The sequence below is a fragment of the Lathamus discolor genome, chromosome 3 (genome assembly GCF_037157495.1).
Source record: "Lathamus discolor isolate bLatDis1 chromosome 3, bLatDis1.hap1, whole genome shotgun sequence".
In the NCBI taxonomy this organism is placed as follows: domain Eukaryota; kingdom Metazoa; phylum Chordata; class Aves; order Psittaciformes; family Psittacidae; genus Lathamus; species Lathamus discolor.
In genome coordinates, this window is record NC_088886.1 from 87,885,779 (window position 1) to 87,910,475 (window position 24,697).

The 24,697-nt window shown below is 40.0% G+C and overlaps 1 protein-coding gene across 4 annotated transcripts in view; it reads right to left on the reverse strand.

The window, feature by feature from the left end:
• MAP3K20 (mitogen-activated protein kinase kinase kinase 20) overlaps nt 1–24,697 on the reverse strand; it is a 91,604-nt gene that overhangs the window by 57,817 nt on the left and 9,090 nt on the right. For 3 of the 4 annotated variants that reach the window (XM_065670359.1, XM_065670357.1, XM_065670360.1), the window contains one exon: nt 2,584–2,671. In XM_065670359.1, coding sequence (XP_065526431.1) covers nt 2,584–2,671 — 88 coding nt within the window. Of the gene's footprint in view, nt 1–2,583; nt 2,672–11,213; nt 11,332–24,697 lie in introns of those variants that run through there. The other variant, XM_065670358.1, reaches the window with a different exon arrangement.

Below are 24,697 nucleotides of genomic sequence, written 5' to 3' on the forward strand. Positions count from 1 at the left end.
AGGACTTCCTGCTGAAGGGAGCCTCTGCAAGAGACAGAAGTATCACTTCTGATGTCACCGAAAGAGGAGTAAGCTGCTGACCTGCACATTTCCGCAATTAAAACATCAGCTTTTTTTACCCATGATGTCATCATCTGTCTTATAAATGGATTCTTCAGGAATAGGTTGGCTGCATGCTTTGCATGCCTTTACAATGCATAATTTGATCCACCAGGGTCAGGGACAATTCAGCTCCCCAAGCCCTTTGCCACTGTGTGAACGGAGGCAAGCAAGCTTCAATCAACTAAGCTCAATCTGTTAGTACTTCTTCTACATATTTATTGTGCTACAGGTTTTTACCAGGAGCTTATGGATTTGGAAATCATATTGCAGGATAATTTTGTGTCAATAACAGAAAAGAAGTATTGGGTTTAGAAATAAAAGCTCTGAATGCCTGACTGGACCCATCCTGTGATGGGCTGTAGGATACACCATATGATTCAGTGCAGACGGGGGGCACAGGCTCCGAGAACCTTTTGGGAGGAGGCAGCTGTGGTCATAAAACAGATCTGAAAGACATCAAGATTGCTGTTGACAGAGACAGCAGTGACATCTAGAATGATGTGATCCATGTTAGCAGCTCACCGGGCAGGATGATCAGTTATAACACTGACATACATCCCATCAGGGAAACATGTTTTGACTGCAGATGTAGCCTTTCTCAGAGAACTCTTTGACAATCCCACAGAAGACGTTACGTGCAGCTAATGCTCAATACATGCCAGTACTTGGCTGCGTGCCCTCATCTGCATCACTCGGAAGAAACATCAGTTTCTTGGGATTTCTTCTTGTTTGGGATATTCCCTCATAAGAAATGGATCTTTGACTAACACAGGATTAAGTCTGCAACACTGAAGGCCATCCAGAAGATCATGGAGTCAAAATCCCTCTAAAAGAGATTTCAAGTGCAATTAGTATTTATTCTCAGCAGCCATTCTCTCATGTGAAAATGGCATGGGGAAATGGAGCCTTGCTTCCCCTCCACCTCACGGGACTCCAGTCTCCTTGGAAGTTGTAGGGAGAACCAATGCAGGTTTATAGAAAAGGGTTTCTTTCCTTAGCCAAGGTGGAATTAGAGCTCCCTGAATAACAAAGTAGTCAGACAGTTTCCTTCTCACAGGTGGTTAAAGAGTCCCTATTCCCAATGACATAATGAACTACTTCAGCTGCTGTCTGTCGTGTGACTGGCAAGCAGGTCAAATATCCTCCGAACACTGACCTTTTTGTGAGATCAAACTGAGGACCGTCTGATCCAGACATTGCCCCGAGTTGTTGATTACACATCTCTTTTGTTATACTGCTTCCTTGTTCATAATTATGCTATGAATTATAGTATAATTACATTACTTATTAACTTCCGGTTATTTTTATTGCTTCAAGAAGGTATTCAAGTTTCTGTCTATATGCTATCACCAGCCCATCCTCTCAGTGGTGCAGACTGTGATGACACCCCCATACACCTCTGAAGTACCGGCAGCAACACTGTGAGCTCCAGCAGGCTGATACTCCTGTAAGTAAAGCTCCCTGTGCTCTGAGTAGTGCTGCGCTGTACCTCAGATGTGCTCCCACCAGATTACACTGCCATCTACTGTGATAATCGGATGTCTGAGAGACAGGTAGAAATAACTGAATTTTCACAGTTTCTGTCCACCACTTGAGAAGGAATAAAAACCTGAATGGCAACGTTTCAAACTGGTATTAGACTATGCCACATGTGAAGGCTACACTTCTCACCAAACTCTTTAAAGTGTTACAGACATGCCAAAACATGTCTCCTAATCCACAATTTCATAGTTTTTTACCTCTTCAAACATTTACTTCAGCAGATAGGTTTATTTTCTGCTACTCTCTTACCTAGTTTCTCCCATACAGGGAGAAACTACATTATCTGTAATGTGATTTTATATCTGGACCAACTCCCAAGATAAGGGAAGGAAGCTTGAAGTGATGATGGGAAAAAAAAAACCCAACAAACTAACCACAAAACTCAACCTCCACATAGTTCTAGGAATGCCAGAGCAAATGAAACCTAGCTTCCTGTGAATAAAAGGAGTTCTCTTATGATGTCTAATAGACCCTTGGCTCTATTTCAAGCTCTTCCCATGACTGGGAAGTTCCCAATGCAGATTCTCCTATTTTTGATACAGGCAGAATTCACAGTGCAGCTTTGCTCTGAGCAGACTCTCAAGCCTTCCGTTTTCACATAACTTGCCAGAACTTCGTATGATGAAAACCTCTACTTCTGCCACACATCAGTTAAAATGGAAAAGCAATTCACAGAACAGGGTAAGAGAACACAGTGAAAGCTTCTATTTAAAGGAGTGCTGAGTTTGTGCTCCAGCTGCCTCTGTGCTGCCACCAGCCATGCTCCCAGCCTGGTTCCCACCTCCCGCACTCCATTTACATTGAGGCAGGTGGTGCCAAGTGCTCTAACACTCAAAGAAGACCAGAACAATTAGCAGAACTCTGAAACTGGGAAAAGCTAACACCTTGTAACATTGGAGTCTTACAGAATCAAGACAAAGGTCAGACAAAAATCCTTACCTGTAACAATGCCATAATTTGGAGGTTCAATGACAGCTCCATAGAACTGTATGATGTTTTTGTGACTGAGCACACTGAGTATTTCTGCCTGTTGAAAACAAACAAGTCAGACAATTAAGAATGGGGTATTTACTACAACAGTTTGTTTTATACCCAAGCAGGTATACAAATACTTACTTACACATATATATATATAATATATACTATATATATATATATAACTTACACATATATAAACACACACGTATCTAGGAAGACTGTTCACAAATGCTTGGCATTTGAAAGCCCCACAAAAAGAGTTTGGCAGATGAATGCTTCGTACGTTAGGGAAAAAAACAGGAAAGTTTTCAGACTATACTTCCATGGCCAAAGCACAGATGCAGAAACTAAGTCTTAGGAAAAACTGAAGGCCTTGGAAAACTTTGTTCAAAGAAAGAGCTGGGATTTTTGGCAGAGTTGCAGCAGTCCTACCTAGAATTTGTGTTTATGCACAAAGTACTATGGGTTCAGCAAGTCCAGCACTTGAGGCTGTTGGAGCATACCATGCACACACAGCTCCAGCCAATGTTTACTGGAAACGGGGGGTTTCCAGGCATGCGCTCTACAGTCTGATTGAATACGCACAGCAAGCACGCCTGGGGTTGCCAAATAGCCAGCAGTGCAGCTGAAACTGCTCCGCGGAGCACACTGCAGATGTTGGGAAATTCTGGAAAAATACACAAAACCTTCATATTCCACTTGAACAATGCTTTAAGGTTTGAGAAAGACAATGTATCCACCAAAATTGCAACATACAGTCCCTGCAGATTTTGAGGGGAAAAAAAGCAAGGTATCTCCTTCAAGATCTCAACAGTTTTGCCTCTGTAGTACACTAAATATTCTAGAGATTTTAAACACGATTTTATACAAATATACATATTATGCAAACAAAGATATATACGATTATACATTTTTCTCTACAACAACACATTATTTCAAGACTTTGAGATTCTGCTTACTCTACACCAGTCAGGAGTATCTAACAAGATCAAAATAACAATTAATTCCTCTGATCTTATCAAAAGTATCTGATCTGACAGATCCCTTCTCAGATTTCCCGACCCACTGTAGGAGTGAGCGTTGCTGTTTATCTGCAGTGGAGTCTTCCCACATTTGCTTATATAGTTGCCAATTAAATTATTGTGTGGCCTTGTAGATCTCACTGAAAACAGACGGGTTATAGCAGCTTTGATGCAGAAAACCATGGTACATTAGCGCTAGCTACTATAATAAACGTATAGCCATAGCAAACCAGTATTTTTTTGGCCTATGTTTTATAGTTGGTACCATGATACATATGCATAACTGCATGATTACAAATAAAGGCATCAGATGGCTCAATTTTTTGCTGCCGTTGTTTAAAGCCTTTTCAGAGTAACTTCAACACAGTTTTGAATTAAGACCCTTATCCTTAGCTAATGCACTGACAATTACACATATTCAATTAAATCTGTAAGTATAGCTTTGAACTTGAGTTGCACTAGTTCTTCATGCTGCTTAGCCTCCTCAGCAAGGGAAGCAGTGCTACCATGAAGTAAGCTTTCTTCACAATACCAGAAAAGTAATTTTTCACTGTTTTCAGCAGATCATACTGCAGACTGACTCACCTGCAGGCCTACAAAATGATCTAACTGGCAACCATCTAAGCAAACAGGAAGGGATCTGTCAGATCAGCAGAGGATCTGTCAGCAGCAGGAGCTCTACCCTCCAGCTGCAGCCCCACCAGCCTAGCAAGGCAGGGGAGTCCAGCAGCAGCAGCAGCACTGCCTGTTTCACAGGCTGTACCACTGACCTCGTCAGTAGCCTAGAGGGTACAAATGACAGCTTAGTCATTCAATACTCCATCTCCATGGGTTAGCAAACCCAGGACTCCTCTACTTCGAAAACTTTTGTAGTTTTTTCATCAGGAAATAATAAACTGGGGAATGTCCTCCAATTCCTACCACCACTACTGTTGGATAACCACGAGACCTAATATGCCTTGACTGCCTATCTGAATGTTGTTAGAAATGATACAGGGATACCTGACCACAAACGCTACACAAGCTATCTAAACCATCTTTTCTTGAACACCTTAGTCAAGAGGAGCAGAATAAAACTAGATTAATCCTTTAGAGAACAACTAAAAATGCCACACTATGAACACATCCAAGCGCCATAGCTCCCTATTCCACTGCAGCAACATGCAGCACTCAAGTGGAATATTGTGTCCAGTTCTGGGCCCCTCTGTTCAAGAAGGACAGGGAATTGCTTGAAGGAGTCCAGCGCAGAGCCACAAAGATGATTAAGGGAGTGGAACATCTCCCTTATGAGGAGAGGCTGAGGGAGCTGGGTCTCTTTAGCTTGCAAAAGAGGAGACTGAGGGGTGACCTCATCAATGTTTACAAATATGTGAAGGGTAGGTGTCAGGATGATGGAGCTAGGCTTTTTTCAGTGATATCCAGTGATAGGACAAGGGGCAATGGGTGTAAACTGGAACATAGGAAGTTCCACGTTAACATCAGGAAGAACTTCTTTACTGTAAGAGTGACAGAGCACTGGAACAGGCTGCCCAGGGGGGTTGTGGAGTCTCCTACACTGGAGATATTCAAGGCCCGCCTGGACAAGTTCCTGTGTGATGTACTGTAGGTTACCCTGCTCTTGCAGGGGGGTTGGACTAGATGATCTTTTTAGGTCCCTTCCAACCCTTGGGATTCTGTGATTCTGTGATTCTGTGACTCCTCTGTCTCACTGGATGCTGCTGGATTCAGTCAAGCCCATCAGAGCCACTGGACAACAGGAGGGGCTGCACTGCAGCAACACCAGCAGCAAACCCCAGGCCTACCAATGACTCAGTGCTACCATGAAATGGACAACAAGCAAGACAGGAGCACCAGGCTAAGAGGACAAGCCCTTCACTGCTGTAGGCATACTGACACCGTGTTTTTATTATTTGGAGATTCAAAACCAATCACTTTCTAGGATTATCTTATTTACAATATATTACACACTAAGATCCCGTTCTTGGAGTATGAAGAAATTATGTGCTTGCAATGCCCAATACCATCATCTTCATATTAATGTTCATACCCTAAACCGAAATTTAACAGACACCGGAGCAAGCTTCCATCTAAGAATAAGGAAAGGCACCTACTAATTGCCCACAGATATCCTAAATCAGCACTGGGGAGAAAAGATGACAACCCTTTCTAAGATCTACTGCCTCTAAAAGAAATTCTTTCTAAACACTTTTAATCAGTCTGCTGTTGTTAACACTACTGATTCTAGACTATCCCTTTCATGTTTTATTCTTTTCAGTTGTGTGACTCAGCTGTGAACTCTATTAGCCAATTTAAAGCCACTTATTCCTTACAATGAGAACTAGATGCAAGTCAATCCACATCTTTGAAGCTTTTGTACTTTTTTTTTTTCACAAGAAGGTGCCATATTTCAAGAAAAGACTGTCAGATAGCAAATTACAAAGTGGTGATTAAAGACCAGCACTTCAAAGGCCTCTTAGGCATGTACAAGAATATTTGGAATCACCTTTTAGCATCAAACTCATACTTAAATCCAAAATACTTCAATGCTTTTAAGAAAATCCTGCCATGCATCTATCTGCCTAAAAGCCACTGAAGAAGCCAGCCCTCACTGGCTTGGGCATGACACACTCACTTCCCTCAGTAAAGCTTCTACCTATCTTACACAACTCAAATGAGCATCAATTTCCTTCCTGTAGCCATGGCAATGGCAAATAACAAGTCTTCAATTACTTCATTACATTACTTCTTTGTGTGAAGAACAGATTTCATTTATTTTCTTACATGTTGTATCGAAGCAGAACTAGAACTAGAACTCAGCTGAAGGAAAGACGCAACCTAAACACATAAACTCTTTGGATGTAACATCAAGGCACAGTCAGACACACAAGGTGACTGCAATAGAGTTGAATATTATGTTTAGTCCTATGATAAGCTTAGTCACAGCCTGGTACTGATCATCAAACCACACTATAAAACCATTTACCGTGTACTTACACCACAAATATGGGTGAAAATACGTTCCTTGCTCGAGTCCTGATGAAGGGAATTACAGACTAGATGTCATTCCTTGAAGGTTAAGTTTCAAGAGTCTAAAGAAACCTAACTGACTTTACATAATCCAAAAACTATCACAAAATCCAAGGTCAGAGCAAATTACACTGAAAACATTTTAGTTTAATTCTCACTGGCTCCTATGGCCTTACTGTAAATCAAACTCAATTCACAAGACAAGTGCAGTATGAGACCTAGGTCATCCTCAGTGTACAAACTAATTGTATCCTATGAGCCATGGCATGGATCACAGTGCTTACAGGTAATTTATTTTTATGCCCATTTCATCTCTTCTTATTGAAAAATGTGAAAATGTCAATTACATCAGCTGTGACTGACATCACGCTGCAGCTGCCTCTAGACCTGCTAGTACTGCTCTTCACACCTTCCAGTACAAACAACTATCCATGAATAATCATATCTTCAGAAGATAAAAAACACTGTTTTCATTTAGGCCTTGTCTGTGTTCAGCAATTGCTGGATAAGAAATCACCATGTAGATTATGAATGTGGCCAGCAGCAGATGAGAGCGCAAAGCAAGCTACCTGGGCAGCACAAATCTCAGCTCACGGGGATGGCATAAGTCCTGCCTTGCTTTTGCTCTGTCCAGTGCCAGCGCAGCAAGAGCAGCAGACACAGCTTAGCTCTGATGAGATCTTCAAGGTCGGCACTGTCTGCAGATGTGGGCAACAGCCACCTGATGCTGAGCTGGCATTACTCAGGAATGCAGACAAGGCCATATCGTCACATCTATAATTGCAGCCGCAAAGGCAGTAAGGATGTGGATGGAGGCACTTTGCGTACAGCTGTGTTGTCCCCCCGTCAGCTACTCGTGCCAGCCACAGCTGCTCTTTTTAGAGCTCCCTACCCCAAGGCAGCTAAAGTTAGCAAAGACCGAACAACTCAGCATATTTTAGTTACTGTGGTCCTCCTAGGAAATGTATTAGAAAGTTGCTACACTCATAGTCAAGGGAAGCGATCAAGGGTTTGGGCTAGCAGCATGTAGAAGTAGCACAGCTGCATCTGCAAAATAACATCTGTCCACTGAGTTCTTCAGTATCAAAAAGACTTTTTTTGCTTGGGTCCAGAAAATTGGGCCCACAGCAATTGAACCTCCATTTCTTTCAGGTTCCTTTGGAGCAGCTGGCCGGAAAGGACGAAGTACTGCCATCCTTCCACCCTGCTCTGAGCACGCTGGTTTAGGATTAACATGGGATATAGCTGCAGCCAATTGACTTTCCTGTTAATAAGCCAGTTAACTGCAGAACAAGGGGCACCATCGCTCTGTGCAAAATTACAGGGTTAGACATGGTTAGCTACTTAAGGAATCTGATTAACACAACTTCCTTAACTACTTTAGAATATCTATTACTACATTGTGCAATAGTTCAGTTATTCAGTTTTCCAAATGAAAGTTTGCCATGTTTATTAAAGGGATATTTAGACACACTTAAGGCAGTTTTGGAAAGACATTTTTTTCCTTGTAGCATTTTAAAGGCTTTGACCTCTGCTGTGCTCTTGGGAGGGTTGCAACTTAGCTGCTCCCAGGGGGGGTTACAGTCTAATAAAAGGGCAGCTGGAAAAGGCCAGTTGGTTTTATTAAAATTATTCTATTAATGACAACCACATACACAAAAACAACAAAAAAAAACCAAACAAATAAACAAACAGAATGCTAATAGAAATAAGTTCCAAATCTTTATTTCCAGATCCCTGCTCAAAATTATGTTCAGTCGGCATCAGATATTTTCAGTGTCTCAGGAATGCTCTCCTGTGAATTCACTGATGTCTAATAAGGGATGATGTCTCTTATGATACATTAGTTTCTTTACATAGATGAGCCCAAACCATCATTTTACAGACGTAACACTAAGACAATCAGCATTTAAAACTACAGTTCAGCTACAACACACTAGGAAAGCACTCATCTTAGAATCCTACAGGCTTACGATTTTTTTTGATGTAATGTTGACAAATCATTAAGCATTAAAGAAAAGAAAGCATACTTTTCCACAAAATATTTATGTTTTACGTGCTTTAATATAAACATTATGAATCCACATAATGACTCTTTTAAAATCACGTTAAGGTTTTGATAGAAGCAGATAATTTTTATCACTTCATTGTTTCTGTTCTTTTGAAAGTTAAACTGAATACAATTCTTAATGAGCAAGAAATAGAAACAATTTACGTAATTTAGCTCTTTCTAGATTATTATCATGCCACAGTCTTAGGCAACTACCATTCTATCTTTGCTAACAAATGATCCTCCCGATATGCAATAAGGGATACTTAAAGAACTGTAGAAATATAAAACTACAAGTAAGAATCACACAGCAGGGCTATTGCACCTTTATTACAGTTCTGAACATCAAAAATAAAACCTAGCAGATACAAAGTAAAAATTTAGGACTTTGCCTATTATTTTGTCTGTCCTCAAAGTTTTGAGAGAAAAAAAAAGAACCAAAAACTTAGAAAGGTTTTGTGCTTTGGGGTCCCCAAGGAGAAAGCTAACAATAAGCAAAGCATACTGTTACCCAGTTAAGGCAATGTTCATTAAACCTATTAAACTGTCTTTGATATTAACAACGCAAGAGGAAAACCACACGAACACAGCAAAGCCAAAGAAGTCTCAGTGAGATCTTTTAGCTGCAAATAAGCAGTTATCACATGCTTTGATGAGTGCTGTGGGCACCCTCCCAGCACAAATGAGTTACCATCTCTTTTAGAAGGCAATCATAGTTCTTGAAACTATGGATGAATATCACTTAAAGCCCTGTGAAGATGGAGATCTATTTTAGTACTCATTTAGAGGATAACTTATCCCAAATAAAAGCTATTTTCTATAGCCCATTAACAAGTTAAAATTCTGCCAGCATTTGTTATGTCTTAGAAGACAGCCATGTACATTTGGTGTTATAGGGATACTGTCTCATAAACCACACAGAAGAGTTAAATTACATTCTCAGACTGATACCACCAGCACTTCTGTAAATAACACAATTAAATTCTCATAAATACATCTATAGTGACACACAAAACATGTACTCACAAGCATTTTGACTAAGCCTGTTTCAAAGCCTCAGCTTTGCATCGAAAATTATGTCCTACACCATTACAAGTCCCAGAGATTAAAAGTGGAAATAAAAGGGAAAGTAATAAGTTCTTACTGCCACATAATCATCTTATTATTTTAAATCTGCTTTGTATCACCACACAATTCTCATTTTTTGAAATACTGTGATAGAAACAGGTACTTTAAACCCCTGGTATTGACTTCTAGGTTGCAATCATGAAGAAAGAAAGACAAAGCACATTACCAAGACACCTCAATTCTGTTAAACTGCATATTGCGCTGAAAGAATATGGACATAATTCTATTACATGCTGTTGCAGCTTCACCCCATCTTACGTAATTTACTTCAAAATATTTCATTTGCATAATGCAGTAGCAAATGCGTATGAGTAATTTTGGAGGTAAGGAACTCTACAGGACATGTAATAAAATGTACTGGATATTGACCATTTGAAAATAATACTGAGTTTTATACCCTACTATAACCTTTTATGGCAAACTTCTCATATAATTTGGCAGTTTTAAGGATAATTTGAAGGCTATGGGATTAGAAGCACTATCTAGTGAATTTGGAACATGCCCCTCAAGACACTGTAAAGGCTTGCCAGCTCATGGAAAGCAGGCTGGTCCCTCCAAAAATCACAGGGAGATTAGCCCTTGTGACGCAGCAGCAGACCCTCTGCCTTATATAGTAAGAGTGAGTTAGATTAAGCTAACTGACTCGATCCTGGGCTGACATACACCGGCCCAATACAACAGCCACATGGAGCCCACTCAGCAGTACCCAAGTAATTGCAGGATCATGGTGTTGGTCTTCCTCACAGAGGGGGGGTAAAAACTTGCTGTCGGTGACAGAAGAGGCTGTTAACAGAAGCTGTGACATTTAGGATAAAATTAAGCAAGCGTACTTTCTGCAGAAAATCCTTACAGAAGGTTTAACAAGCTCAAAACCAACATCTTGAGTTACAACAACACTGCCATTTATCACACATCGCCCCCCCCAAAAACAAACCAAAACTAAAAAACACCCAACTAACCAAAAGGCACAAAGATCACAGGCAAATAACTCATTTAACACATATTTCACCTAGAATTCCACAGTATCCAAACATCCCACAGGAGCATTACATTTTGCAGCATTCAGCTTGAGATTGTATAAGCGTTTAAGATTAAGGTACCTGATAAAGGGAGATCTGCGAAGAGCAAGAAGAGTAGTTTGGATTTCACTAGTGTTATTCACAGTTAGTAACCCCCCCCCAAAATACACAGAAACTATGCATTTGTAATGGGGTAAGAGTTTAGAAATAAGCAATGTCCTGCAATACTATAAATATTTCATTCAGGCAGATTTAGAGGTAAGAAGCTGCCTCCAGCTGCAAAGCAATACCAGCAATTGAATAGAAACAACAGATGAGCGGACTAAACAGCAGACTTTAAAATACCTGAGCTCCCATAGTGCAGTTCATTTTCAGCAATCATACTTTCTCTTCTCAATGTTGGGACATTTTCCCATTTACTCACAATCATTTTGAACACAAATCTGGTTTGACTACAGAGTACAGCAACAAAATCCATAACACATCTAAAAGACAAGGGAATAACAAAACGTGAAACTTTCTGACTCCCTACTTACTCCACAGGTGAGTAAGTATCATGGCTAATATGCAACACCTCAGTCTTTCCAGACCCGACAAATGGGAAAATACCCAATGAACTTATTTACAAGATCAAAGTTGCTGTAAGTTTCATGAGCACCTTGTTGTAAAGACGTTCTGGCATGACAGATGTGCAAAATCAATCCCCTCCCAAGGAGTTTCCTGCAGAGACAGCAGCAGCTATACTATGCTAATCCACTCCTCTAAAGTAGCTTTCCACTAAATCATTTTCTCACTCGTGATCATGAAAACTGTAATTTAACCAAGGAAAAACATCTGTCATCTTTACTCACTTTAAGCCTGTCTTAGAGTGGATAAACCCAACCTACTGTAGCTAACGACAGTGACAGCACTTGATGGGGATCCCTCTCATTGGAATCCCAGTGATTTTAATAACTCCAGAAAATGTTCCTCAACCAGACAAGCTAAGCTCACCCTCATGAAAGCAGCACACCCCAAGAACTGTTGGCTCCCTCACACACAAGATGTGTTAGATCACAAAATCTGGAGTTTAACAGAAAACAATTTACCACCTTAACCTGAATCTCTAATGCTGTGCATTATCTGAATGACACATATCATGGTTTATGTGCAACTGCCCAAAGAATCCACAACGAATCATGGTGAAGTTTTCACGATGAATCTGCTTCCCATTTGGGATTTACCATGTATCAGCGACAGAGAACCCTCCTTCCTGAATCCAGAGCAGCAAGCTGTCTCTTGTGACTTAGCAAGTCTTCTTTCTCCTTATCATGACTTAAGCAGTAAGCATCCTTCCTCAGGTTACAGCCATATCTCCTTTTCACCTTACTGAGATTTGCAAGAACAGCCTCTGGAAACACAGGACTTCCAACTCCACCAAAATCTGAGTTGCACCTTCTCCAACTAAGTATTGCATGTCATCAAGCAACAGCCAGAACAACAGACTTCACAGCAGCTCCCCGGCTACGTCCACACTAACACCTAGACCACTACGGATCAGACTCCATTCCCAACAAAAGTAGTTTCAGGACACAAATTCCTTACTTGCTTTTCAGAAAAGCTACTCTGTCTAACATTGAAAATCGTAGTTTACTTGGAAAATTAGCTCAAATGCTACCCTTACTGGGTAGCAATGGTCAAAAAATGAAACTAGACAAAACTGAAATTTCAAACTTTTATCTTTATCTAAAGTAGACCCACTGCTTATTTTTTCTTGGGATTTTTCAGGCTACCTTCATGGTACCTCCATCTTTTTCCATCAGGAACGAAAAATTTCAAATAAAATAATATCTAAGATAAAAACCCTACAGAAGAACTGGCAATATTTAAAAACTGCTTTCAGTGTCATAACACTACATTAGTATTACTTTAATATGCATTTTCGACTTCCTAACTTCAGCTTTTCCCCTACTTCTCTTTGATGAATTCCTTGTACACAGAACTCCTCATCTTATCTACACTTCCTTATAGCTATCTGCTTACGTAGACATGTCAGTAACAACTATTTAATTTCTAATCCTTGCTGTTAAAAAAGTTTATTTCAGAAATAAAACCTTTTTATTTTTAAATTATGTTGCCATCATATCTATATGAAAATGCAAGTGGTCAGCCTCAAAATCAATTGTTTAAAAAGGCAATACCTTGATTACCAGTACCTCTGAATTCTGTACAAAGTGGAGATCTAGAAGCACCTATCCAGAAGTGACAGAAAACAATTACAGTGACCTGGTATCCTACGGAGGCAGTGGTTTTGAGTTCCTCGAACAGCAGACTTACAAGGAGCAGAAAACTTGCATGGTTTTTGTACCAACGCAAGATACCAAATTAAGCCAAAAGTCTGATTTTCCCATTGGTCTTCTCCAGTGAAACAGTAATATCCTGAGATGGTTCCTGCCTCAAACTTCCAACAGAATGACCAGCGGTACCACAACTTCTACCCATGTCTGTGCTGCAGCCTCGGCTTTGTGATTCAAACCCAGCAGGAGAGCAAAACTGAATAATGAGCCAAACTGAGAATGCAAAGCTTGAGAGCTGCTCCAACTACCTTGCGATGGTTTGGTGGAACAGACCACACGCAAGCCAGGAGCATTTCCTCTAAGCAGAGGTGGAAATGTGGAAAAAACACAGCCTCACACATGCCTTTAATTCTCATTCCCTAACATGTTTCTGAGAACCGCTCTAACTCATGCATATGAGCAAAAAAACAAACCTAAAAGAATGCAGTAAAAGTGGTAAATAGAAGACAGTTGGAAGCAAAAATAACAGGACTGCAATAATACTCCACTACATAAGCACAGTATATTTCAGGGTAAACATGTAAAGGGAACAAACATCTTGCAATCACATCCAGCTTTGGCATTTCTCCATTTGTGAGTTTCTACTTCCACACCAGCAATCTGCACCTTCTGACTTAATTTGAATTTTCTCCTTCATCATTAGAAAAATCCCAGATACATCAGAAAGAAACATGAGGAACATCACGCATGTACCCCAATGGCGAATTAAGATAATTTAATTAATTTAATTAAGACAATTTAATTCGATTAAGGCCAGTTATAAAATGGAGATCATCTATTTTGCGATTACAAAACAACTGACTTGCACTACTTCCTCTATCACCCTGCACAGTGCTTCCCGAGAACCTGCAATAAATGAAACAGCAAAGAGGAAGTGGGAAAGCTGTATGACATGAGCCCAAAGGCACTTCAGGACTGAGGACATGTCGCGCAGTGTACCAAGAAAACCTCTCTTCCACAGGCTGTACCTGAAAAGCCGAAAAGGAGGCATCATGCTGCAGCCGATGGCGATTCCAGTCTGAATCTGAGCGCAGCAGAAAGAATTTGCATCTCTTCCTATTCTAGTAATTCCTGAAGTCCTTGCACAATTACTGTTTTATTTATACTCTGAGTACAACATTGATTAGACTGGCAAAGTTTACCACCATGAATTGTGCTGTTTCAGCGGCACAGAGCACGTTCAAACGTGCAACATCTCCTTTGGTGTGGAAGAATAGCGGCATCCTGTATACCACAGTTTTCTATTTTCCATTGCCAGATGTATGCAACAACTTGTCTGAGCACCATTATAATTTACGTGTAGGGAGAAATCAACTCCCACCAAGGATCAGACATGAGCAAATGTCATTTTCCATGCCACCTTCACACCAAGCAAGGTTGGGATGACTTTAAGCACTCTTCTTTGTCCAAGCAAAATCATCCTCTAGCAATACTGATCTCAAAGCTTCAGTGCTTGAGACACATCTCTCTAGAGGGCACAGCCAGAACTCTTTTCTACCCTATCCAAGAGCTATACAGCTACATGACATTCCCCTCCCTTTCCACATGTGCTGCTACTGTGCTGTGCATTTTACTTGCAACACCACTGGCCTGGCTGAGGTTGTTCACTTCTAGGAGACAATTCCCTGATTCCAGGGAAAGTCCATCTTTCTGCCCCGAAGGAACTGTACAGCTAGCAATATCTTGTTATTAGTATTCAGTGTCACTATAAAGAGGGTTTAGCTGCCCTATATATCTGGCATGCAATCATTACCCTTCTGCTTTTTATCTTTCTTGAGTTTGAATTGTTGCAGTTTAGAAGACCTCGAGATTTCTCCTCAAGGCCAATTTCATCAATTATCTCTGTCTTTAGCAAATCTGGATATAATCACTGTAGTTGGCTCTGAGTGGAGAATGTAAGACCATTTGGGGATTACTGTTGTAATGGTCTTGCATATTCCTGCAAACCTTGCAAACATTATTTATTGGTATTTCAACCACTAATTATTCTATATTGTACCCTCAAGGACAGCACCTTGTTAGTTCAAAGGAAGAATCATTTTTAGTTTTAGCTAGGTAAAGATTAGATACCTCTCTTCAGCACTTTCAGGACAGACAATTTTGTGATGAATGCTCGTAACTCTTGCTAAAAATCTGACGACACTTTTAGCTAATAAGCTGTTTGAGAAATGAAGCCATTTCCTACAGAGCAAAAATAAAATTACACTCTTACTTTGCCAAAATTTGGACAAAACTCAGCATTTCAATTGGGTCAATGATACATCTAATTTTAGGTGCCTGTATTTAAATTTCTCCATTGCTTGCTCCCATTACTCCCAAATAACCAAAACTCTTTTTGAAAAGAAATGCTTGAGGAACAGTGATCTCAAACCTTTAGAAATGTCCTGCATCTTTTCACGTTATCTGTTTGGTTTAGACTAACATACCTTTATTATTGCGTATGCACAAACTGTTCTTTTGTTCAAAGTCTCTACTGAATTCAGAATTTTGATGGGTTGAAGTAAACAGTGATACTTGAATAATACTGAGGTTGTAGAATTCAGATCGAAGTTCCTTCAAATATGTATTTTAACACATACAGCTTCTTGAAAAAAGGAGAAGCAGCAAAATTCCTCACTCTTAAAAGCTGTGTACAGGGATGGATTTTCACAACACGGAACAGCCTAATCAGGGTGAAGAAGCCTCAATTGAAAGCTCATAAAGGACCTCTCTACCCTTCTCTATTTTTTCATTTCCACCTTTCCCTTTAAAAGGGTGTCTCACCAGAGAACATGAAGAATGAAAGATTCTGAAGTACAGGACTGAAATCCATCAAACCCAGGACTGTGGTCCAAACCCAACCAGCTGTCAAACCCAGATACGAATGTATGCTCGCTACTGCCTAATAAAATTTGAATCAAACACTTTGCATCTGATTCTCCATGTGAGCTTTTATGCAAACTTCTAAAGTGCAAGGAATCCTGGGGTGGAAGAGCTATTCTGAGAGCTTTCACATAGCTCATGTAATTAGGGAAACCACTTCCTTTGATTGTAAGTGTTCAAAACAGCTGAATTTCTTCTTTCAAAGGAGCTCTGTGATTTGGGTCATCTCTTTTACTTGCTCTTTCATGTTTCTCAAGATGAGAGGTGAGACTGTAGAGCACATTATTTAGAAAAAAAAAAGATTCCACTTTTTGTTTTAGGGATTGAACTTGTCCTATTCAAAAGGTTGTCATTTGGAAATCTATCTTTCTTTCCCTCCCTCTGTTTCCTTCCTTTTCTGATAAGCTCTTCAGTGGCTCTCCAGTGAACATAGTCCAAAATGCCAATTTAAACCTAGGGGAAAACTGAAATATGGTACATAAAGGAAAGGGGACTCTCATTTTCCTTTGTACGGTTGTAGCTGAATATGTAATTATAAAGGAGCTCAAGCTGCAGGGTCTCAGTCCCCATATCACGTTTACTTTTTTAATGGTTCTAAACACTGACCAAGCAAAAAGGCAGAAATACAGATTTTAAAAGACAAACAAAGCAGCAGCCCTTTTCTTTGAAATGGGTCTGCGGGTTTTTTCTTTCCCAAAAAGGGAACTCAGGTCAGTTTCAAGGCAACAACCATGTCACTAGAGCTAACAGCCGATGCCAGGGTCCTTACAGCATCAAGTGTCACTTGCCCTGAATTTCTTGAGCCAGGCACCCCATTAGCACCGTTCATCTCAGCAACAGCCGCAACAGTCAGAGAACTGCTCCCCTCCCCCTGTATAGCACAGAAACGCAGTAATGAAAAGGCATGAGGTTTCATACTGCAGATTTTAAATCTATTAAGTAACAACAGTATGCTTGTTTACCCTGGGAGGATAAAGCTTTATTCCCCGCCAGTGAAAAATTGCAGGACTCCTTCCAGAATTGTAGAACTAACTGGGAAGCGGTTTGCAATAGGAACAGAGTAAACCACTTGGGACACAGTGCCAGAAACCACATTACTGCCAACTTCTGCAGAGGACAGATGAGACACGGGCTTAGAGACAAGGCTTTACAACAAAGACATTGGTACAAATACATAAACAACTGAAAAGGCAAAAGTTAAGAGCAGAACTCCAAAACATGTGCTCCTAATGAGCAGGGTTCTGGATCTTGCACTTTGGTTTTGGACCCTCTCAATCTCTTACAGGGGGTACTGGCGAGGCAACATCCAAAAGAAAGAACAATTCAACAGCTCCAAATTTTATCCCCCACCCGTTGCTACGTACATCTATCACACACAGTACCTCAGCACACACGGACACATCGCAAAGAGATCGAGGTAAAAAGCCTCTTCCTTGGTTTATGAGATAAAAAGCATACAGTTCACCAAAAAGGAAAACCACCAATCACTACTTCTAAGCCATCATCTTTCATACGACGGCCTCAAATGCATCTGACATTACTAAAATTAAGGTTATTATATGATTAGATGAAAAGTGATTACCATGCTTTCCCCTGCCCCTAACTGCACACAGGCATGCACTACATTTTCTCTGCTCCGTGATTCTTCCAAGGAAGAGGAAAAGATATCCTCTTGGAAAATGGCACTCACTCCCTCAAGGGTGAAGCAACTAGGTTATTTTAGCAAGCTTCCAGAACAACAGCCTACCTAACCCTCCGAGTCTGCCTTTGCCAGGTAAAAATCTGCAGAGAGCTTCATTGGGAAGCTGACACCCGCCCAAGCTGCATGCCTGCCTTTTGGGTTTTCCACTTTCCAAAGGTGAACTTCATACAAAGAAATGGCATGTTGTCTTCCTGTGCCTACCAATAGCTCCCTTACTTTTCCTACAGCAGCTCAAGGGTTTTTACGCACTGTGCTTATTTTTTAAGCAGCTATTGGAAACTCACTATATGCCCAATACACAAACCCCACAGCTATTTGGCCAGGAGTGCATCGTGACACGATTTTTAATTTCCTCTGCTTACAGTATTTAACCACAAGACACCTCAATTTGCAGAAGTTTTGGAGTAAAATAAATGAGGAACTAGAGGCAGAAGATGACAAGTGGAAGACGTGTGGCAGCGTCCCCTTTCAGCAACATCCAGGGGCCAGGCACTACTTCACTCAGGAGGTGAGATAGCAGAGGAGCCCCTCCTGCATGCTAGAGGCTGCCCTGCTCCCAGGCATCAGGCAGTCACACCAGAGAAGGGACCAAGGAGGCACAGAAACTGTCATTGTTACTCCAGTCACCCAGTTTCCCTGTGGAGCTGCCTTTCTCTAACAGAAATTATGCAGAATGTAGATTCACTAAACATAAATCTAATAAATGAACATGCATTTGCAAATAGGATTCTTTCCCAGTAGCTGAACAGATGAAACACATTTAAACAAACAAACAGGACAGTTTGGAGGCAGCTGGATCAGAAAAGCCTTTATTGGCCTCATTTCCCCAGCGTGTTAGCACAATTAACTAAATATGAGAGAAAGAGTTAAGGCCGAAGCTGCTATCAGGGCTCCTCTGCAGCCTCCAGCTAACATAAACAGGTCTGAATGTTTCCCTATGACTGCTTACATTGTCCTCTTAAAAAGGAAACTTTCTCTGTCAGCACCTTAGTAAGTGGCAATAGGTAAATGTGAAATTATTTTTGCAGTCTTGGTTGCATGATTACAACTAAAAAGATTTATTTTGATGTTTCCTTTAATTTAGGATATTTTTTTATTATTTTTTCTTCTTCCACTTTGTTTTCAATGAAATATTGCATCCCGGACCATTATGCAACTCATGCACAATCCAAAGAGGAAAGTAAAGCAGGGGAAGAAAAAAGGAAGTAAAGGACAGCATGTCTAGTCTTATTGAGCATTTAGCGCTCTCTTAAGAGGACAAAACATGTTGTTTGAAGTTCTATTGCTACCATGTGCATGGAGGGTAGCTTGGTTCCCAGCCAAAGACTGTGGTCCCCATGCTCAACTTTGAATACACGTGTAAAAAACAGCTTCCAAGCGAGACCAGTGATCACAGGCTCAGATTGAATCAGCTCCAGCACTGATACCTGAACTAATCTGAACCATCACACAACCATGCAACAAGCCAGAAACTATGTTAGATTCAAATAATACCTCCACACACCTCAACAGCAACTTTGGTATTATCAGAAACAATAATTTGTCATTCAGATGCTGTAGTCAATGTAAATTATTTAATTAAGAGTCCCCAGGGACTACAACAGCAACAGATTTCATTGCACGTCACAGGCATTTACATTGTCAGCTGTCCTTTAAAGCACTCGAGACTCTAACACGCAATCACTTAACCATACTCCAAAGTTACCACTAGATCTTACCTGCCATGTGATTTTGTATGGTAATCTTGTATTAAGAAAACTATATAATTAACTAAATACAGAGAAAAGACTGACTTGAACTAATCCTCAATTGCTTGAGCTTACAACAGCCTAAAACACCACCTTGACAGAAAAGGATCTCTTCCATATCCATGAGACTTCTACAGCAAAGCTTCAGGACATCTTAAACATCCAAAAATACCATTTTGCAGTTGATCACTTCAACAGAAGCTCGAGGTCAAAGAATGTCGTGGGAGGGGAAAGAAAAGAGCTGCCTTTTGATGTCAAGGGTTGTTGGCACGGAGAAATAAGCAACACAGCCTCTCCTCCGAATTATAAATAATAACTGAGCCCATGCAAAAAAGGAACAGAAAGGAATCATTATCTACAGCAAAATAAAATAAAGAATAAATAAATAAATAAAAAATCCCCAAACTAGGAAAATGCCCTTAATTGCAGCTCAGTATTTACTGGCAACTCGAGCAACCCGCTATCAAAAACTTGCAGTAGATTGACAGAATAATTTTTAAAACTATACGTGATGGAATTAAACTTAGTTATGAAACTAAAGAATATTTAACAACATCCTAACAGGCTGCATATCGTGGGTAGCAAAGACAGTAAGAAAGACTGCTTTCTAAAGAGCCAAGAGAGACAAATTTTCCCTCTATTCTTAACAAAATTTGTTCATAATTTGCAGGAAACTGGTACAAAAACTTGCGCACCTGCAGATGCTGCACCTTCTGAAAATAAAACCAAACACCAAAACAAAACAGAATTAAAGATAATTGAGGTAAAAGGCTCCAAACCTCACAGAGAGATTCCTAACTGAGGGGATCAGCCGCATGGTGGTAAGCTCCTGTACCTCAATCAAGCTATGGCAACTGCTTATGTATTCTTGACCAGATGCACACACAAGGTAATTTTGCTTCACGCTGACAAAGTTTAGGGCAATTTAAGAGTCAAGTGAAAAGAAGCAAACCTAGTGCATCTTAGCTTATTAATTTACCCGTTTATCAAGCTTGCTTATGCAGTAACTGTTCAAGGCTGCCCACCAGTCAACAGAAGGCCATTTGCACTCAAACCTTTCTAATTTCAGTACAAAATTTGGTGGCTTAGCTGACAGAAAAAAGGAGAGGGTAACTTCTTAAGTATGGCCTCAGCAAGATTCCCAGCACTTGTGAAATTCTTTTCATTCACGGCAAGCTAATTTGACAATGCTGACAGTCACTATGTCTCAATTGGCCGAAAATAACTTTCGAAGCCACAGATTGCCAGTCCAGGTCCTGACACGCCAGTTTCATTGAAGCTGCTGTCTACTTTAATTTAAGCCAAAATTGGCTTGATTTAAAAGAATGTGTATACACAAGTCTGTGTAAGTAAGAATCTGAAATTAAGCTCGTCAAAAAACCTGAGTAAACCACACAATTCATAATACAAATGCTCATTATTTACATGAAGCAACTCTGAAAGACGTTACTCATCAAATCAAAAACGTGGTATAAAAATGTTTAAATACACAAGCAAAAAAATCAGCTACACTAAAATGTAGCAAAATACAAACATATATGTTTCTGTGCCTGCACTGCTACATTTCTGAGATAATCCTGGGGAGCAGAGATGCAGGGGAACAAAGTTTCTTCTTAAGACACACAAAATGAAATCAAAGCCTGTTTTTCCACACGTAGGATACAGTCGTATACAATGTACTAAGAAAATCTAATGCAGTGACTTTCTTGACACCTGAAATCATTCACTTACAAAATATAAAGTAATATCCCTTAAGTAAAAGCCAAGAGTAGGGCAAACTCAAAAGCATTCAGAGATTTATTTCAGTGCTATCCAAAACTAGTTTACTCTGCACAACACAGAATACATAGCAGCTGGAGCATCTGAACCCATTTTGACAACTCTCACAGTTTAGAAAGGGTACAGAGTATCCTCTTGATGCCTTTTGGGAATACCCTTGTCAGCACCAAGAGGAGTACTCCAAGCAATTTTCTTTACCAAAACATTAAAAAGAAACAGAAAACCCTGCAAGATAACCACTCTCTAAACTAGAAACAAAGGCATTTTAAGACACGCCTCTGGTATAATACATGAAATTTTATTTACTATTAGCTGTTAACAAGATACAGCAATATTTCGCCACACAAATACGGAGTTGGAAGGGCTCCCATGAGATCACTTACTCTACGGATATACAATCTTTCTTTTTTTGTAAACTCTGTAACTTCCCAATATAGGCACTGATATCTCTGGAAAGTTCATATAGTTAACTTGCACCCCTAAAAGTACCTTTATACAGCACACATTCTAAGACCTCCTTCCCTGTTCATTAGGAATAGCACCTGCACCAAAGGACCACAGGTTGGAAACATGGGGTTTATTGTCTCCCCACTTTGAGTTGGAACCAAGTAAATCCAGCCATTTCGTGGCAGCCGTTACCTTGAATCACCCTCAATACCTGCTGACTCAGACATGAGAGGGGTAACGGAGTAGGAGCTCCTAGAAAGAGCTAATAAGATAATAAAAAAGCATCAAAATTGACCTTCATTACAGTCAGGTCCCAGTGTGGAGAGTCATTCAAAGCTGGCACCCAAGCACCCATACCAGCTATAAACTGCAAAAAGAACATCTACTAATTTTAGACCTGTCAGAGATAAGTATCAATTTCAGTTTGGTTTGGTTTGATTTGCTCTATTTTACTCTGTTGTTTTTCTCTTGTTACTCTTGAAAGTCATTCCCAGTCCCTACTCTCATGACCCACATTAAAAATACCACATGCTCTCTTTTAGGACTACAAACATGAGTGAGGTAAGTCCAGTGACACGCATGTGGTTATACTTAACTCATCCCCCTTGGAAGGCACGGGTGCAATCCATGTTTTCTAGACAGTCCTTTTCAGAAGCGGATCATAAAATCAAGTAAGTGAACAAGTTAACATATATTCTATATGAAAAGTTTTATGAAGCATTAAAAGATCCCCTAAAGCTTACTGCACATGTACTGCACACATGCAAACCTGGCAATACAAAATTAATTTCCACGGTAGTCAGACTTTCAGCAACAGAGCATCAAAACTAGTAAAAACATGTTTTGTTTTTGAGTCTCATAAAACTCAAATGCATCGCACAGACATGACCGAACAAAGCATGCACAGTTAATCCTGCTCAATTTAACATCTTTTATCTACAAGTTAGTTGTGTAAGTTCACCAGAAGAATTTCCCAGTAAGATTACAGTTACATTTTATTGGGTTTTTTTTCTCCCCAGCACTCTCCTGCAGTTTGCACAGACCACCTCCAGCATTTTGAAGGAATCCAGGGACAGCTGTACTGCATGAAACCAAACAATCTTGTACCTAAGCGTCATGGTTATAACAGCTGAAGCAAGCACATCAGATGCAATCCTGCTGTCCATCAATAGCACAGGGGCAGTTCATAGATCATGGAGTATCTCCAAAGAACAGTGGCATTAAAGTTAAATACAAATTTCTGGTAAAATTCTGTCAATAATAAATCTTCCAGTGAAGAACCACACTCCAGATGCCAACTGTCAAAGACCAGCCACCAAAAGCACAGCTTTCAAAAGCAGTGACAAATAGCAGGTGAACTTCAGAGATGTACAGACAACTGAAGGAGATGAGTGCTATTCAGTGAAAAGCTAATGCGGCAAGGCATAAACCAATGTTTGTAACATTTCACTCTAGCAGTTATCTGCTCAAGATAACAGAGTCAAAAGAGCTGCAAGCAATTTGCAGAATAAGGCCTTTGGGCCCAATCTCTCCTATCCATTTCAGTGGAAGTCAAATTACGGGCTTATCCAATAATTCATATAGATCGCTCACAAAAATACCAAATAACTCCCTGAGTAGTAGGTACACGATTTTCCTCAATGAATGCACATAATTATCACTTAGGGCAAAAGGAGCAAGCACACATCCTACTACAAGAGACCTTTCTCCTCCCACCACATGCACCATAAACATCACACTGATAGTTTAATTTTTCCATAAAACAATTCACAAGGGGATGCCTGTTCCTTGCTTAAAAACTGAAACTGCTAAAGGGCTTGGAGTAGATGGTAAAATGCCAATTTAATTTTGGTTTTGCTGTTATTTTATCACTCAAGACACTCCTATGGTTTACTTAATCAGAAGTCTTTCCAGAGTTTCAGATCTGGTATGCTAATCAAAGCCTTGCAGCGTATCTATTTTTCTCTGCACGTCTACTTAGCTGTATTTTATTCACATAAACACACACCCCTTCCCATACAGTCACATTTTACTGCTTCTCTATAAAAAGTTAATGCCTTGCAGAGGTCTTCCCAATTCTCAAATATTAAAGAGTTTCAAAGAAATCTGTCTGAGCAACTCTCTCCCAAGTACTTTCAAGTTTTTCTGAGCACATATTTTAGTATGGTATGCTGCTATACACTGGAACAAAAATTGCTTTGTTTAACATGTTAGAACTTGTTAGCCACTTGGCTAATATAAAACCTTCAAGATCTTTGCTGGTTTTGATTGGCTTGTTTAGTAAAATGAAACCCAGATACAACATATTTGCAGAATGATACCACAGTTCTATTGAGTTGGCTTGTGCCTTTGGACTTGGCTAGCATGAAATTCCTCTGAGCAAGCTTTTCCCCACTCTCCTCTGTTTTCTTTTTAATCAGTTGTTATGGATTGCTGGCAGCAGTTAACAGAAATACAACACAACCAGTCATGCAGTTAAAATGACACTTCCTTTCAAATAAGCAAGAAAAAGTAATAATTACTTTTCTAGACTAAATGCAAGCCACCCAACTATCTACTAAACACAGACACATACAGTTATGGCAAGTTATTTTTCTATTGCTATCAGAAAAGCCATTGACTCACCACAACTTTCAGCACAGTTCAGTCACAGATGTTTATTATTATCATCATTAGAGATAAACATACTAGGTATGTAAAGACTGACAGCCATAAGGATCAGAAGAGACTTTTAGGCCACAGAGGCCAGTCTCTGGTATATCACAGGCCACTATATTTCAGCAAGCTTCTCTTGTGTTGAGCTCAACAACTTAACAGTAACAATTATCAAAGAAACCCAAACCATCTCAATGTGAAGACGTGAAAAGATGGAAAGGATTCTCCATCTCTGCTCCTCCTGTTTGTAGCCTGCTCCAAGCGTTACTCATCCTCACTCCTTATAATTTGTGCTGTATT